This window comes from Crocodylus siamensis, chromosome 2, assembly GCF_052110815.1.
Source record: "Crocodylus siamensis isolate JL-2025a chromosome 2, ASM5211081v1, whole genome shotgun sequence".
In the NCBI taxonomy this organism is placed as follows: Eukaryota; Metazoa; Chordata; order Crocodylia; family Crocodylidae; genus Crocodylus; species Crocodylus siamensis.
In genome coordinates, this window is record NC_143396.1 from 62,348,464 (window position 1) to 62,364,613 (window position 16,150).

The 16,150-nt window shown below is 42.7% G+C and overlaps 1 protein-coding gene across 3 annotated transcripts in view; it reads left to right on the forward strand.

Annotated features, from left to right (window-relative positions):
* Positions 1-16,150, forward strand: part of ZDHHC2 (zDHHC palmitoyltransferase 2) — a 75,660-nt gene that overhangs the window by 26,974 nt on the left and 32,536 nt on the right. For all 3 annotated transcript variants that reach the window (XM_090036002.1, XM_090036004.1, XM_090036003.1), the window contains exons 3-6: positions 1,756-1,850; positions 4,657-4,777; positions 5,931-6,000; positions 10,171-10,203. In XM_090036002.1, coding sequence (XP_089892128.1) covers positions 1,756-1,850; positions 4,657-4,777; positions 5,931-6,000; positions 10,171-10,203 — 319 coding nt within the window. The remainder of the gene's footprint in view (positions 1-1,755; positions 1,851-4,656; positions 4,778-5,930; positions 6,001-10,170; positions 10,204-16,150) is intronic.

A 16,150-nucleotide genomic window follows, 5' to 3' on the forward strand; every position in this document is an offset into this window, starting at 1 on the left:
CCTTTTCTTTGTGGCTGCAGGGAACAGGATAAGAAATATTGTTCTTAAATTGCTAAAAAGGGAAATTTGTTAGATATTAAATTATTTGATTATGTTGGACATTTGTACCTACCTAGCAAGGTTGTGATATTTTTCATCCTTGGAAGTTTTTTAAGAGCAGGTTAAGCAAACAATTGCACGGAATGGTTTAGCTTGGATTGATCCTACCTGTAGCAGGGAGCTGGATTGGATGACCTCCTCAATTCCCTCCCAGTCCTATTTTTCCTGTGATTCTATTCTGGGATCTCCCAGAATCATGTGGATCTAACAGTTATAGCATAATAGCTGTTTGTGTGCTCCTGAGCAGCAGCAGCAGCTCCTTCTCCCTTTTTATGTTGTCTGCAAATGGCATTTATCTATACTCTGAAGTGCTGGTTTTCAGTGGCACGAAGAAGAGCAGCTTGAATGTTCCTAATTAATTTAATTAATTCTTAAATGATCTGCAATTTCACATGTATTATGTTACAATAAACCCCTTTTAACTACCTTTTGTCATCATGCATTTGTCGGGTCATCTTCAGTCTTGAATTAATATAGCGTGAATTAAGATGTGTATTTTGATCAGTGGACTTCCCCTGTGTTCCTCCCACTAGTTCATTGCCATAGCACTATTCACTTGGCTCACTGAGGTTTGAAATACTGTATTAACTCTCATACCACATGCATCTTTTCCCCAAAAATCAGACTCCCCCCCTCCCCAAAAAAAACCAAAATTGCAGTATGTGTCTTAAGTAAGAAGCTGATTTTTCTGCTTTGATTCTTGCTCTCAGCAACAATGGCATTTCTGTTTAGGCAGCTGAGAAAATCCACTGATTTATGACTAATTGTTCTTCACTCCATAAGTGCTAAGGGTTTGACAATTTGGAGAACAGATCTATTGCTTAAGGTAACCACAAGTTGATTTATCTACTTTAGTGCAGTTTTTTTTCAAATGTATCAGAAAATGTGGTTTGCTTATACGTACCCCTGAACAGTTCCACATCCTTTGCCTTCTTTCTGACTTCACGCTAACATGGTTAACTACCTCTTTGTTTCTTGTACATCTACCTCACGTGTGGCCATATTGCTTGCTGTGGGCACAGTAGTTAGGAATTGTCCTTAATTGTAGTGATGTATTTTGTACATTTAGGACAAGAGACACCAAAGATACTGACAGTGTGTGGGACAGAACAGTGGGTGATGGCAAATTATAAGGATTTACCATCCTTTAAGACAAAATAAGCATAAATAAGTAAGACATATTAAGGATTACAATCAAATCCAGTGCATATATGCATGTACAGTATATTAAAATGATTTACAAGTTCATGAAGCAAAATTTAGATGACTTGATTTCTCTTTTTTTCTCTTGCAGCCATTATACATCTCCTGTTGGGAGAGAACTGAATGGGAGGGAAAGAACAAACAGCAAAGAAATATGTGCTAGCTACAAGTTTACCTAGGAATATACTGAAACCTTTTCTCTTTGTTTGTTTTTTTCACTATCCCAATTCATCTTAACATTTATCATTTGAATCATATTAACATTTTTCAGCAGTAAGTTTGTATATTTTTGAAGGATTTAGTACATCTTAATTACTATATGCTATAAATTAACCTCTGTGTTACAGCATCTGTAGGGGTGTAATGCTTATACATATTTTGCATTCATAATGAGACTAAATGTTATGGCTCTCTTTGCTATAATGGATTAATTATATTCGTCTTTTATCTTAGTTGTGTGCCTGATTGCATACCACATATTTGTCATGCTGTTTGTCTGGTCTTACTGGAAAACAATCTTCACATTACCAATGAATCCCTCAAAAGAAGTAAGTTAAGATTTGGGATAAAATCAATCTTTTGTTTCTTATTAATGCAGTTGCAAATGTTGTTAGTCATTGCTTCTCAACCTTTTGAATTCAAGGCGCTGCTCAGTTACTTCCCTGAATATGATGGCATCCCATTTGAGAACCATTGTAAAGGCTCATCTTTACCAAATTTATTTCTAAGCTGTTGCCACCAGGTGGAACTGCCCTGCATGTTTCTGTGTCCACGGGGAGCACACGAGGACAGATGGGAAGTGGCTTGGTGGGAGCAGGCACTCTTGCCTGTATTACTCTGTTCCCCTCCTTTCCATATTCCACTTTGCTCTCCTCCCCCATTGCTTGGCAGTATGTAAATAGGAAATGCAGATTTTACAGAAGCCGAGTGCAACTGTGCCCTAAACCTAAAGAGTCCCCCTGTGAGGTACTGCCTGCATTTTCTATTTACGAACTGCCAACCGATGTGGGAGAGGAGCAGAGCTGGGAAGGGAAAGGAGCAAAACCAAATGCAGGTAGGAGCATTTGCTCCTACTACATCTTGTTCCCAGTCTGTCCCCACATGCCCCTCTTGAAAACAGAGCACACATAATCAAGTTTAGTCAGTCATTGCAAAATGAGTGTAGAATACTATTTATAAATTCTGAGGTTGCCAGTTTCTTTTGAGAGTTTAGTGAGCTTAGATTAGACTGTAAATTCAGTAGTAGGGAAACTCTTAAAAATTGTTTAAATTGTACCATCTTGTACCATAGAAGTATAGAGAAATTGGTTAAGTATGAAGTTGACTGTGAGTATATAAAGATGGAGCAGATGGCTAGATGGCCTTATACGGTCTAAAGAAAATGTTTTTAATTTCGCTGCTGAGGTTCACCTGTAACTGGCATGTGTATAGCTTAGCTGCATATCGAATGTAGCATATTGGTAAATTCATGAGACTTGAAAATGTGAATAAATAATCGTCACTGTTGAATAGAATTCAACAAATTCTTCTGTAGTATTTGGCATGCAAGGGTAAAAAAAACAAGCCCTCCCCTCAAACTCTGGCACCCACTCCCATTTCCCTTTTTTCTGTCCGGTCCCCCCCATTCTCCCTTACCTTAGCAGGCGTTCACTATCCAACAAAATTAAATAAAGTGCCCATGCCTGAATAGCCTGAATAGTGTAGGACGAATGTAGAGATATATGTTGTGTCTGCTCCTAATTCTCAGATAGCCAAGGCTCCCATGCTGCTTCTGTCATGGACCCACCTAGTTCCTGTTCAGCTTCAGCTTCAAGTATCATCAGTTTCAAGATAATGACATGAGTTATACAGGAAGAAACTGAGAGGGCACTATCAAATACAGTATAAATATTATACACAGGCTCTTTGTGACTTTGATTAAAGCGGTTTGCTATTTTTTCTCTTTGTTAACCATCCTTCCCCACACAGGCACAGTGAACATTTTATGGAATAGTAATATAGTCAGCAGTGTCTTTTCTGTACATTTATTTAGCCATCTTTAGAATTTTGGGGGGAGGAATATTGATTTAAGAAAATCTATTTCAGTATTATTATACCAGAATATTTTTGAATTTGATGCTCTTCTCAAGTCTTAGATCATACATGATAGAAATAATTAGAGAAAAGAATTACTATAGACTCCATTACAATAGACTGATTTCAATTAAGGAGGCTGAGAAAAGCCTGCTATTGAGTGCCAGCATGATAAATCTTTAATTATATCAAGGTTAGAAAGCAGCCTTACAGTACTACTGAAGAGTTTAAAATTAATATTAAATGTAGCAAACTTGGGTATTAGAAAGCCATGTTTACTGTTAAAATACTCTCTTTGAACTATAGTGCCAACAACATTATGTAGTGACGTTCTTCATTAGCACTGCAGAAACTGAAGAGAAGATCTGCTGGTACAACTTTCCTTTAATTAATTAAAAGTAACTTAATCCTACAAATTACCATTAGTCCATTAGTCCTCTGAGTTTAGATAGGTTTAGATAGGCAAGTAAGTTTAAAAAAGGATATACATATGTTTTCTCCAGAAGCTTGGGTTGTATGTGAGCCCGATAATGTCCTGAAGGTCAGTGAATTAGAGTTATTTTTTAGGTGGAGGCAGGACATCCAAAGCTAAGGAATCCTCATGAGGGTGCTTGTTTTGTTTCCTATATTAACAAGACTTTAAAATAATTGTTGACAACAGCTGTGCTAGTGCTGTATGGTGGGTAAAAGGGTCTTTCAGTTAGGCAGGTTCCAAGCTTTGTAGGTCTAAATTCAATTTGGAAATGCATATTTAGTCAGTGAGGCATATAAAGCATTAATGTCATGCTGTCAGGAAGACACTGTTAAGAATCTGGACTAAACCAGCTTCAGGTTCCAGGTTGATTTTAAGATACTGCCCAAAGAAGGGAAGGGCACTTCATAGGAATTTCATCTTGCAATAATGAGCTTGATCAAATTCTGAATACAGATATGATTTTTTTTTTGTTCTTTATCTTTCTTTTAAGTATTAGGGGAGGGGGAAGGGAGGCAGTTCCTATTTTTCATAGGGGAAACAGTCAGTGTTAAATTGATACCTGACAGGATCAGGCCCTTTACTTAAATGTGCCATGTTTTTTTTTTGTTTTGTTTTTAGTTAAGAACACCAAAGCCTAAATTCATGCCTCCTGGGTGAATACAATGGGTTTTGCCACAGTATTTTGCATGTATCGCTACCTGATCATAATTTAAATAATGTTTTGTCATTTGTTGTAAGGCAAGACAGTCCATAAAGGAGTAGCTTGTTAGTGCATTGCTAATTTTAAAAAATGCATTATTTTTCAGTTCCATCTGTCTTATGCAGACAAAGAACTGCTGGAGAGGGAGCCTAGAGGTGAAGTCCAGCAAGATGTTTTAAGGAGAGCTGCCAAGGACCTTCCTATATATACCAGGACAATGTCTGGAGGTGACTGTTGTTGGTGTTTGTGGTTCATGTGGGCAAACAGTACATTACTGTCTGTTGAAAGTGAGGATTTTTGACAGTACCTAGGAAAAATGAGTTGCCTGGTAGAGTTTAAAAGAATAAGCTTACCAAAGAATGATGCATTGCTATTATTTAGCGGAAGCATTTTGTTTAACGTGTTCTCGATGGAGATTCTATTTACCTGGGAATGATTATGATAATTACATTTACAAGATGCTAAGAAATAACTGAAGATTAATTGATACTCAAATATTAGCTAGGCAAAGCTAACCTTATTTTTTCACTCTAATCGTCCCTACAATTTGACTAAAGAGTGATTGAAAATGACTCGCTAGTATTATTACAGTCCTAATTAACGTTAAGAATGGATTTAAAAAGCAGTACCTTTAATAAACTGATAGTTTGTAATGTTAACAAATACTGCAAGGGGATGAAATACACTTTAATGTACCTAGCTTGGCCTTCATTTCTGAAAAGAAAAACATTTAATAGCATATTACATCTATAACACCTGTTATAAATGCACCTAAATGCTTCTGGTACAGAAATTTAAAAAAGACAGAAGACTAAATTAGAAGAAGGGGAAAAAACAAACCCAAGAAATAAAGGCACTTATTGCTTCCTTAGTGACATTAGATTAAGATTTAAATGGTTTTCATCACCAAATCCTAAATAAAATCTTCTGGATATTTTGTTTCTTTAGGGATGGGGGGAGGAGGGAGGAACCTAAAATGACCTCTGTATTGAATTTCTTTTTATAATATAAGCATAAGTTAATTTATCAAATACTGATCAAGTTGTATAGGCTTTCATTCCAGTTTTTACGGTTTTTGCAATGCTGATTTCATTTTAAGAAAAACCTCAACTAAAAAGCTTTAAAATATTCCAAAAATGACTCTTGGATTGTTTTTATTTTGTATGAAAAATTCAGAATGTTCTTGATTTCCAGTACTTAAAACACATACGAGAGGCACTAGCAGTTGCAACTCCCACTAAAGTAAAACTGAATCACTTTAGTGGGAGTTCAGGCATTTGATGTTCTGACTGTAAATATTTACTTTTTGAGCAGATGTATAATGTCAAAATATGTGCATAACAGTATGTTAAATCTAGTTTAAAATAATTTTCTTCTCAGCAATCAGATACTGTGACAGATGCCAACTTGTAAAGCCAGATCGCTGCCATCATTGTTCCGTGTGTGACAAGTAAGAAACATCTCTTTAAGCACTATTTGTCACATTTGTTAAATATTTTACTAATGCAAAAGATAATAATTTCCCAAAATGCACCTGTTGAGCAGTTTGGGAATGAAAAGCCCACCTGGACATTTTATAATTTTTCTATGAACACATTTTTTACTAAATTGTTTAATCAGTATTTCCTTTTAAGGACAATCTGAAAGGTATTTTAACGGCTTGCTTTAGTATTCGGTTTTCTTTAGAAATATCAGAAATGTTTATTTTCTTGTTTTGGACATCTGTTTGGATGATTCACACCCTGATCAGGATTTTTTTATCACTTGGTTGGATGATGAAGCTATTGAATTGTTAATAAAGAACCTGTGGCCTGAATATTTTCACAGATTTCATAGACATTAGGGCTGAAAGGGACCTTGGAAGATCATCGAATCCAGCCTCTCCCCCCAGAGGGCAGGAAGTCAGCTGGGTTCATAGGATCTCAGCAAGATAAGCATTCAATTTGCTCTTGAAGGTGTTCAATGTGGGTGCTTGAACCACCTCCGATGGCAGGCCGTTCCAGACCTTGGGGGCTCGGACAGTAAAGAAATTCTTCCTTATGTCCAGCCTGAAACGGTTTTGCAGTAGTTTATAATTGTTCGACCTCATCATCCCTTGGGGCGCTCTGGTGAACAAACGTTCTCCCCAATACTGGTGGTCACGCTGATGAACTTATAGGTGGCCATCAGATCACCCCTGAGCCTGTGCTTTTCCAGGCTAAAGAGCCCCATGGCTCTCAGCCTGTCATCGTAAGATCTGTTTTCCTGACCTCTGATCATGCACGTGGCTCTCCTCTGGACTCTCTCAAGCTTCTCCACATCCTTTTTGAATTGTGGAGCCCAAAACTGGACGCAGTACTCCAGCTGCGGCCTCACCAAGGCCAAGTACAAGGGGAGAATGACATCCCGGGATTTGCATGAGAAGCATCTATGGATGCAAGCTAGCATTTTGGTTGCTTTACTAGCAGCAGCATCACACTGCAGGCTCATGTTCGTCTTGTGATCAGTGATGACCCCCAAGTCTCTTTCTTCCATAGTGCTAGCCAGAGTAGCACTGCTGAGCCTATAAGGATGCTGCAGGTTTTTCCTTCCAAGGTGGAGAACCTTGCATTTTTCAGCGTTAAACACCATCAGGTTCTCATCCGCCCTTTTGCTGAGCATGTGCAGGTCAGCCTGGATCACCCACCTGTCTTCTGGTGGGTGCCCCAAGTTTGGTGTCATCAGTGAACTTGGCCAGTCCACTCCTGACTCCAATGTCCACATCATTAATTAAGATGTTGAACAATATGGGTCCAAGGACATAGCGTTGGGGGACCCCACTGGTCACAGGGCACCATGACAATTGACTTCTGTCAATTACCACCCTCTGGATCCAACCACGGAGCCAGTTCCCTAGCCAGTGGATCATGGTGGACCCAAGGCCACAATTGGCCGGTTTTGCCAAGAGGTGATCATAGGATACTAGATCAAAGGCTTTTTTGAAGTCAAGATATATGACATCAATTTCTTCTCCCTTATCCAGGTGATAGGTCACCTGGTCATAGAAGGAAATGAGATTGGTCAAGCAAGACCTACCTGCAACAAACCTGTGATGGCTATCTCTCAGGATGTTGGCATCGGCCAGTCCATTAAGGATGGCCTCTTTAATAAACTTTTCTAAGATCTTCCCGGGATAGAAGTCAGGCTGATGGGCCTATAGTTAACTGGATCCACTTTCCTCCCTTTCTTGAAGATAGGCACCACATTGGCCTTCTTCCGGTCTTTGGGCACTACACCAGAGTGCCAGGAGTTTTCAAAGGTCCATGCCAGAGGCTGGGCTATGCTGCTCACCAGCTCCTTAAGTACCCTGGGGTGTAGACTGTCAGGGCCGGCTGACTTGAAGGTATCCAGCCTCTTAAGGTGTTCCTTCATGAGGTCAGCATTGATGGAGAGCAGGGGATCTCCCTCACCTATACCTCCCTGTCCTGTGGTAGGCATGGGTGTCCCATGGGACTGATAAAAGACTGACACAGAGTACCCATTTAATAGGTTGGCTTTTTCCTGGGCATCAGTTGTCAGTTGTCCCATGTGGTTCAGCAGGATGTTGCCCTTGCTTTTCCTCCAGCTCCCCACATATCCGAAAAAGGACTTATTTTAATTAAGTAGCTGTAACAAAAACAAAATGGAAGAGATTTAAACAGTCTGAACGATGATCATTGCCTTCCTCAATTAATCATGTTTGACTTCTTTAGTATCTCTAAAAACAATACTTTTACTTTTTTAGCCAACTTTTGTCTTCCAGGTTGGATGTGGTTTAAATCTCTAAAGTTAACAAAAAGTGTGTGAATGTGCATGGGTGGGACAATTCCTACCTTTGACACCATGATTTATGTATTGTGTACATAAGCTTTTGGAAAGTTTAGACTGGAGATAAATGCGTAGGCCCGTGCTGGTGGCCCAGGGCCAGGTTTGGCGAGGATCCAGGGCAGGGTGGCAGGAGCACAGAGCCCGGGCTAGTAGCTGGGCCAGCTCCACCGCTTTCCCTGCTGGCAGCCTGGCAACGTGCAGTCTTGGGGCTTGCTGAGACCACACACCACCAGGGGTCTCCACCTGCTGCGGGCCATGAACGCCCCAAGGCCTTGCCACCTGCTGCTGCCACTGGTGGAAGGGGAGGTGTGTAATGAGAGGGGGGCATATGTGGAGGGGACATGTTTGTAGGGGGGGTTCCACATGCACACCCCATCATACACATGTACCCACACCCCCACCGTACATGTGCACCCACATCCCCAACCACCCTTCCCCCATACACATCTTCCCACAAACCCCATACCCACCCACACCCCACACATCCACACAATACACACAGCCTCATACCCACACCCCCACACCTGTCCACCCCCACAAACCACACAAACATATACACACATACCCACCCACATATGTACACTTACCCACAGTCCCCCACAAGCCCTGTACCTACCCCACAATACCTCCCCCACCACAGTATACACAAAAGACAGACTTCATTTTAAGCTATTATGCAATCACCATTATGTACACTACACAAGCACAAGTAAATCAGAACAAAAATATTTTTTACATCAGATTAATGTATGTTTGCTTTTTAGAATATAACTTGTTTTTTTTCTGGTTCCAAGATGGCAACCCCCCTTGCCAAAAGGAGTACTTCTGGGGCAAGGGGAGGGACTTTTTGGTAGCAAAGATCAGGGGTTAGTGGGCAGGACTTCTGGTTCCAAGATGGTGACCAGGGGGGAAGGCACCTGTCAAGGGATGGGGCTACCATTGCAGCCCTCGACAGTTCACCAAAACTTGTTAAGTGACCCGCCAGGCAAAATAATTGCCTGCTCTGACCTAACTGTATAATATAGTGTTGATCCCAATTTGTTACCTGTTACTAACATTGAAACAGATGTTGGTCATTTGCATATTGATTAAACACATACACCACTGAAGTGCATAGCATTTTTCAGTCCCACTTTCTGTTTTGTAAATTAATTGTATTTGTTAACTGCATACCAACTTCTGTAACTGAATCTTGTGAACTGAACCAGAAACAGCAAAGGAAAAATAGTTGTCAAATACTCCTACTAGAAGCCTTGAAAATGTCAGGAGGTTGTCAGCTCACAGCTGGTGAGTAACCTCATTTTTGAGGCTTCTAATAGGAGCCATGACATTATTTGAAGCCTGAAAATGAGGGAAACTAATCTATTTTGAAGCTGCTGCTGATATAGCATTGACAGGACTGTAGCTTGATTACATCAAATCTGAACAAATGCATAAATCCAGAAAAGTGCATAGACTTAAAAGGAGTATACTGCATGGATTGGCTGAAGCCACAACTCTGGAATGTATTTAGGCAACTAAAGAGGCAGATGGGTACCCAGTGAGATTTTCAAAAGCACTAGTCTCCAAACTCCCAGAAACAATTGTTTTGTAGTATGCAGGCTATGTATTATTTGAGCACATTAGGATGTGTTAGGAATGAGATTTGGTATTGAGAAAACTACGTAGCTGATTCTTGACTAAACTTTCTGTGTAATATAATTGGATATTTAAACAGTAATTATGTTCATTTTAAACTGTGCCTCTTGTTTACTGTCTCCATTTTTAACATCTACTCAATTGTTTGCTTTTTAAGGTGTATTTTGAAAATGGATCATCATTGCCCTTGGTGAGTATACTGTATACCTTTTATTTCCTCTGTTAGATGAGCTGAAATGTTGTGGGGGTTGATGGAAATGGTGGATGAAGATATTCTTTCTTCCCCTGCTGTGACTTCAGTGTAGTTGGATAAATGACATGTTTTGATTAAAAAAAAAAAGTTTTCATTATATATAATATACGGATTATTATGAGCCTGTGCATAATACTATAGGTACAATGATATTTTTTTCAGTCAGAGATAAAGTGGGAAGAAATTTTAGGGAGGGAATAAATTAAGTAAATTGAGTGCAGTGATGACACGGAGAAAGGAATGTAGCCAACTGTTCTGCATATCAGCACAGGGAAGGACTGATTATTGAGATCAAAGCTCTGATCTTAAAGTTGGTTGCTTCATCTACTTACTGAAGCTAGTTTCATACAGCTGATTACAGTTGTGCTCTTCATGCAAAGATGCTGTAGATCAGTCTTCTTCATTGTCCCTGAAAAGTATAAACCAGGGGTGGGCAAATATGGCCCATAGAGGGTCTGTATCTGGCTCACAGCAGGTCTGTCAGTCCTTCCTGTCCTAGGCACTGTCTGTGCATCAGAAGTCCTGCAACCCCCTGGGCACGCAGTGGGGCTGGGGTAGCTCTGCAGGTGGACTGCCTTTCCAGGCAGCCCTGGCAGTGGGAGCTCCTTCTGGCTGCCACTGCCACTGGCCCCAACTTCGTGGTACGAGGGGTGGACCTGCGCACACAGCCCAGAATAAATAGACAGACACACTTCATAGATTGTAAAGCTGGAAGAAACCTCGGAAGATCATCGGGTCCAGCCCCCTGCACCAGACAAGAAAGACAACTGCAGTCAGGTGACCCCAGCAAGGTGACCATCCAGTCTCCTCTTGAAGATCTCCAAGGCAGATGATTGCACCACCTCTAGAGGGAGCTTATTCCACAGTCTGGACATTCTGACTGTGAAGAAGCTTTTCCTAATGTTGAGTCTGAAATGGCCTTCCAGGAGTTTGTGGCCATTACTCCTGGTTTTCTTCAAGGGTGCTCTAGTGAACAATTGTTTACCGAGCCATTGATGTACTCCCCTAATGTAGCAATAAGCCTTCTCTTTTTCAGGCTGAAGAGTCCCAGGTCCCTCAGTCTTCCTCATATGGCTTGCCTTGCAAGTCTTTGATCATATGGGTGGCTCAAAGTGCAGTGCCCAGAACTGGATGCAGTACTCCAGCTGCAGTTTCAGCCATGTTGAGTCGAGCAGAAGAATCACTTTCTTAGTTTTGCTGGAGATGTCTTGATTGATGTATGCAAGAGTATTACTTGCCCTACTGGCTACAGCAGGGGTGGGCAATTATTTTGGGTGGAGGGCTGCTTACCCAGTTTTGGCAAGCTGTTGAGGGCTGCATGGGTAGCCCTGCCCCCTGGTCACCATCTTGGGACCAATGTCCCAATGTCTTGAGACCAAATGTCCCAGGGGCAGCATCAGTGGGGCCCAGAGCGGGGCACAGGCTGGCAGGGGTCTGTGGAGCTGGGCGCAGGCTGCACCAGCAGGGAGAGGGGTAAGCTGGCCCAGCTCCATAGAGCCCCTTGCAGCTGGGACCCTGTACCCCTGCCACCCTGCTCTGGGCCCTGCTGGTGTTGGCCCTGGGACACTGGTACAGGTCCTGTGCTCCCACACCCACTCACTCCCAGTGCCCCCCCAACCCCACGGTACAGGTAGGGGGGTAGTGCACAGCCCCGATCCCCCGCTTGCTGGCAGGGAAGGAGCTGGTACAGTGTGGGAAAAAGCAGCCCCTCACCCACCCTGTGGCCGTTGCTCCCTGCTGCAGCTGCTTGCAGCCTATGCGGGGGTGTCCTGAGCAGGCACAGGCAGCCCCACGCAGGTTGCAAGTGGCTGCAGCACAGGGTGCCAGCCATGGGATGGGTGAGGACCCGCTTTTCCCCCACATTCAGCACCAGCTTGTAACCCACCCCTGCGCCAGCTCCAGGCTCACCTGTCAGGGCTGTGCCACAGCAGCAGCAGCTGTGGCCCCCCTGCTTGCCATGCCGGGTAGTGTTTGCTGCTGCTGCCTGCCCAGAGCTTGTGTGCTGGGCAGCACAGGGGCGGCGATGGCAACTTCACCGCAGCCTACCATGGCACAAACTCCCGGTGGGCAGCAGCAGCAAATACTGCCCAGGGTGGCAAGCGGAGGGGGAGCCGCAGCTGCTGCCACCATGGCATAGTCCTGACGGGTGGGCCCGGAGCCAGCGCAGGGGCGGGTTACAAACTGGTGCTGAGTCCAGGGGGAGAGGCAGGCCCACCCTGCCCCATGGCCAGCACCCTGTGCTGCAGCTACTTACAGCCTGTGTGGGGCTGCCTGTGCCTGCCCTGTGTGGAGTACCAGCCAGAGGGCAGGTGAGGGACCGCTTTTCCTCATGCTCGGCACCAGCTCCTTCCCTGTCCTTTTCCCCCCCACCCCCCTTACCTGAGCTTCCCATGCCAGGACAGCCATGTGGTCCCAGGCCAGAAGCCCCTGCTGGGGCTTCTGGATGGGGGGGTGGGGCCAGGCAGGCCCTGCTGTTGCAGGAGCCTGCTGAGGATTCCCCTGTGTCCTCTCATTTTTCACAGGAACCAAGGACAGATGCATTTTAATTTTCAAAATTTTTTTAGGGGCCCCATGGGCCGGATAAAATAGCCTCGTGGGCCGGATGCGGCCCAGGAGTTGTATTTTGCCCACCCCTGGGCTACGGCGTCACATTACCAGCTCATATTTATACAGTGGTCTGTTATTACCCCCAGCTCCCTTTCATTCATGGTACTGGTCAGTTTGGCGGTGCCAAGCCTATAGGTGTGTAAAGGATTGTTCATCCACAGGTGGAGTACTTTACTTTTCTTGATGTTGAACTTCATCTGGTTCTAATCTGCCCAACTTGCCAGCCTGTCTAGATCTGCTTGCATCTGTAGTTTAAGCGTGACCATGCTTCCCCATAACTTGATGTCATCCACGAACTTGGCCAATGAGCTCTTCACCCCCACATCCAAGTCATTGATAAAAATGTTGAAAAGTACTAGACAAAGCGCTGACCCCTGTTTTGACACTGCTGGCCACTTCTCACCAGGACAACAATGATCCATTCATTAGGGCTCTCTGAGTCCTACCCTATAACCAGTTTCCCACCCACCTGACTGTCTCAGAATTAAGCCCACAATCCTCCAATTTTCTCACAAGGACACTGTGGGATACCAGATCAAAGGCTTTTTTTGGAAGTCATAAGTAAGACTTAATTTTGAGCTATTATGTAATCACCTCTATATACACAATGCAAACGCACACAAATCAGGACAAAAATATTTTTTAAAAATAAAATTGAAATAGTTATTGTGGATGTTTTATTTTTAGTATATTATGTGGGGGTTTTTGGTTCCATGATGACAAACACCTTTCCCAAAAAGGAGTACTTCCGGAGGCAAGGGGAGGGACTTCCGTTGGCTAAGTTCAGGGGTTAGAGGGCGGGACTTCTGCTTCCAAAATGGTGACCAGGTGGCAGGTCACCTGTCGGAGGGTGGCGGGCTACTGTTGCAGCCCTTGACAGCTCACCAAAACTTGTTAACTTGCCCTCCAGCCAAAATAACTGCCTGCCCCTGACATAGATGGTTACTTTTCATTCCTAACACAGAGATTGCAACTGCTTGAATCTTCATACTGAATGTCCTGATTATCAGTGGAGAAACACCTCTGTCTTATCATGTTGTCCTTTTCAGAAACTTACCATGGTCCATCTTGAAGCAGCCCAAGTTCTTTGTCCTCACTGCTTAGAATGTTTTCATCTTTACTCTTTACTCCTCTTCAAATTACAGATTGTCCTCTACTTTACAGTCTGTATTTGATTTTGTGCCAATATTATTCTTTAATTTACATAGCTCCTCTTCCTCATTTTTACCCTGTGACTATATTTATAAATGTAATTGCAATCCTCTCTGTCTTTGTTTTGGTAACTAAACAAATCAAGCTATTTTAATTTAATCTCAGTCAATAGATTTTCCATTCTGGTGACAGAAAATCTGTATCTGTTCCAGCTTAAATAAATCTTTTTATAAGCATTAGTGAGCAGAATTGTATATGGTATTCTAAATGGGGTCTTACCAATGCCTCCTATTGTGGAACTAGCTCTATGGCTGATAATGTACCTAGAACCGCAGCCTAAAATTTTACTGGCCTTTTGCATGAAACTACATGATTATTAGCTTGCACTGGCAGGTCATGGTCATCTGATGACAAATCAGTATAGCCAGGTCCTTCTATTCCTTCATTGCCTCCATTCTATGAGTCCCCCATTCTGTGAGTCCTCCATCTAAAGCTCATGTTAAAAGTTTCAGAGTGCATGATTTCATACTTCATATCATTTCTAATGCTCCAGTCTAGAAGGTTGTCTAAATCTTCTGGTAGAGCATTCCCCATATTTGTTATATTTCCTGCTTTGTATTTTCCCTTAAATTTCATAAGCCCAGATTTAGTTCCTGTGCCACCATTGCTAATGAAAATGTTAAAAATGTTGGGTCCCAAGACCCTGTGAAACACCATTAATAGCAATTCTGTGATCTGATAATTTACCTTTCAATATAACCCGTTGTATACCCCCTTTTTATCCTACTTCTTGTCCATCTCATGATTATAGTATTGGTCCTCATTCTTTCCTATTTCATAAATAATTCCCTCAAGGCACAGAGTCCAAAGCTTTGCCTAAATCTACAAAAGAATCGTTTCCCTTCTCAAAGCAATGCTATTCTGTAATAGAAGAATATTCAACACACCCCAAGAAAGAACACATTAGATCTTTTATTCCATGTTGTTTATTTCCATGCTTTGACTTTTTCTTTTTTTCAATATCTGTTCTAAGACTTTTTTGAATAATATTATAAGTCAAAAGCCAGGCAAGACTGAAATTGCCCTTTTTTCCCTTTCTAGAATGTAGACATTATAGTTGCTGTTGTCCAGTAATAGGGTCATGTCCCTGAGAACAGATTCATGTGTGATCTGTTGTAAAGAAATCACTCTTTCACCAGTTCTTTCCTTATTCTAGGATATAAATTTTTGCCTCCTTGATTTTCTCTCAGTAAGCAACTTAAGTTTTGCTTCCACTTCAGCTAAGGCAATTTTCTTAAACTCATCCTTATTCCCATTTGGTACCTCATTATTTAATCTCAGTTTTGTGTTGTCATCCACATTGAAAAATGAGACAAAGAACTAGATTTCCACAGCATCTTCGTTGTATATAACAGTCTCACTTCTTTGTTTTCATTTTATTTGTCTCACTGAAGAAGCATTTGCTGCTTTGGTTTTAATTTTCACTGCAAGGATCTAATTCAGCTCAGACGTTGGCCAATCTCACTTTATTCTTATGCTTTTCAATCACTGAAAAATCAATCCCTATAGTTTCATAGTTTCATAGTAGCTAGAGTCGGAAGGGACCTAGGAAGATCATCTAGTCCGACCCCCTGCCTTGGCAGGAAAGAGCACCGGGGTCAGATGACCCCGGCAAGGTGCTCATCTAACTTCCTTTTAAAAATCCCCAGGCTAGGAGCCTGCACCACTTCCCCTGGAAGCCGGTTCCAGGCCCTAGCCACCCTGACTGTGAAGTAGCGCCTCCTAATATCTAATCTAAACCTACCCTCCGCCAGCTTGTGACCATTATTCCTGGTCACTCCTGGCAGCGCACGGGGGAACAGGGACTCCCCCAGTACCTGCTGATCCCCCCTGACCAGTTTGTAGCAGGCCACAAGGTCCCCCCTTAACCTTCTCTTGTGGAGGCTAAACAGGTTCAGGTCCCGTAGCCTCTCCTCATAAGGCTTGCCCTGCTGACCCCTGATCATATGAGTGGCCCTCCTCTGGACTCTTTCCATATCGTCCACGTCCCTCTTGAAGTGTGGCGCCCAGAACTGGACGCAGTACTCCAGCTGCAGCCTGACCAGTGCCGCATAGAGGGGGAGGA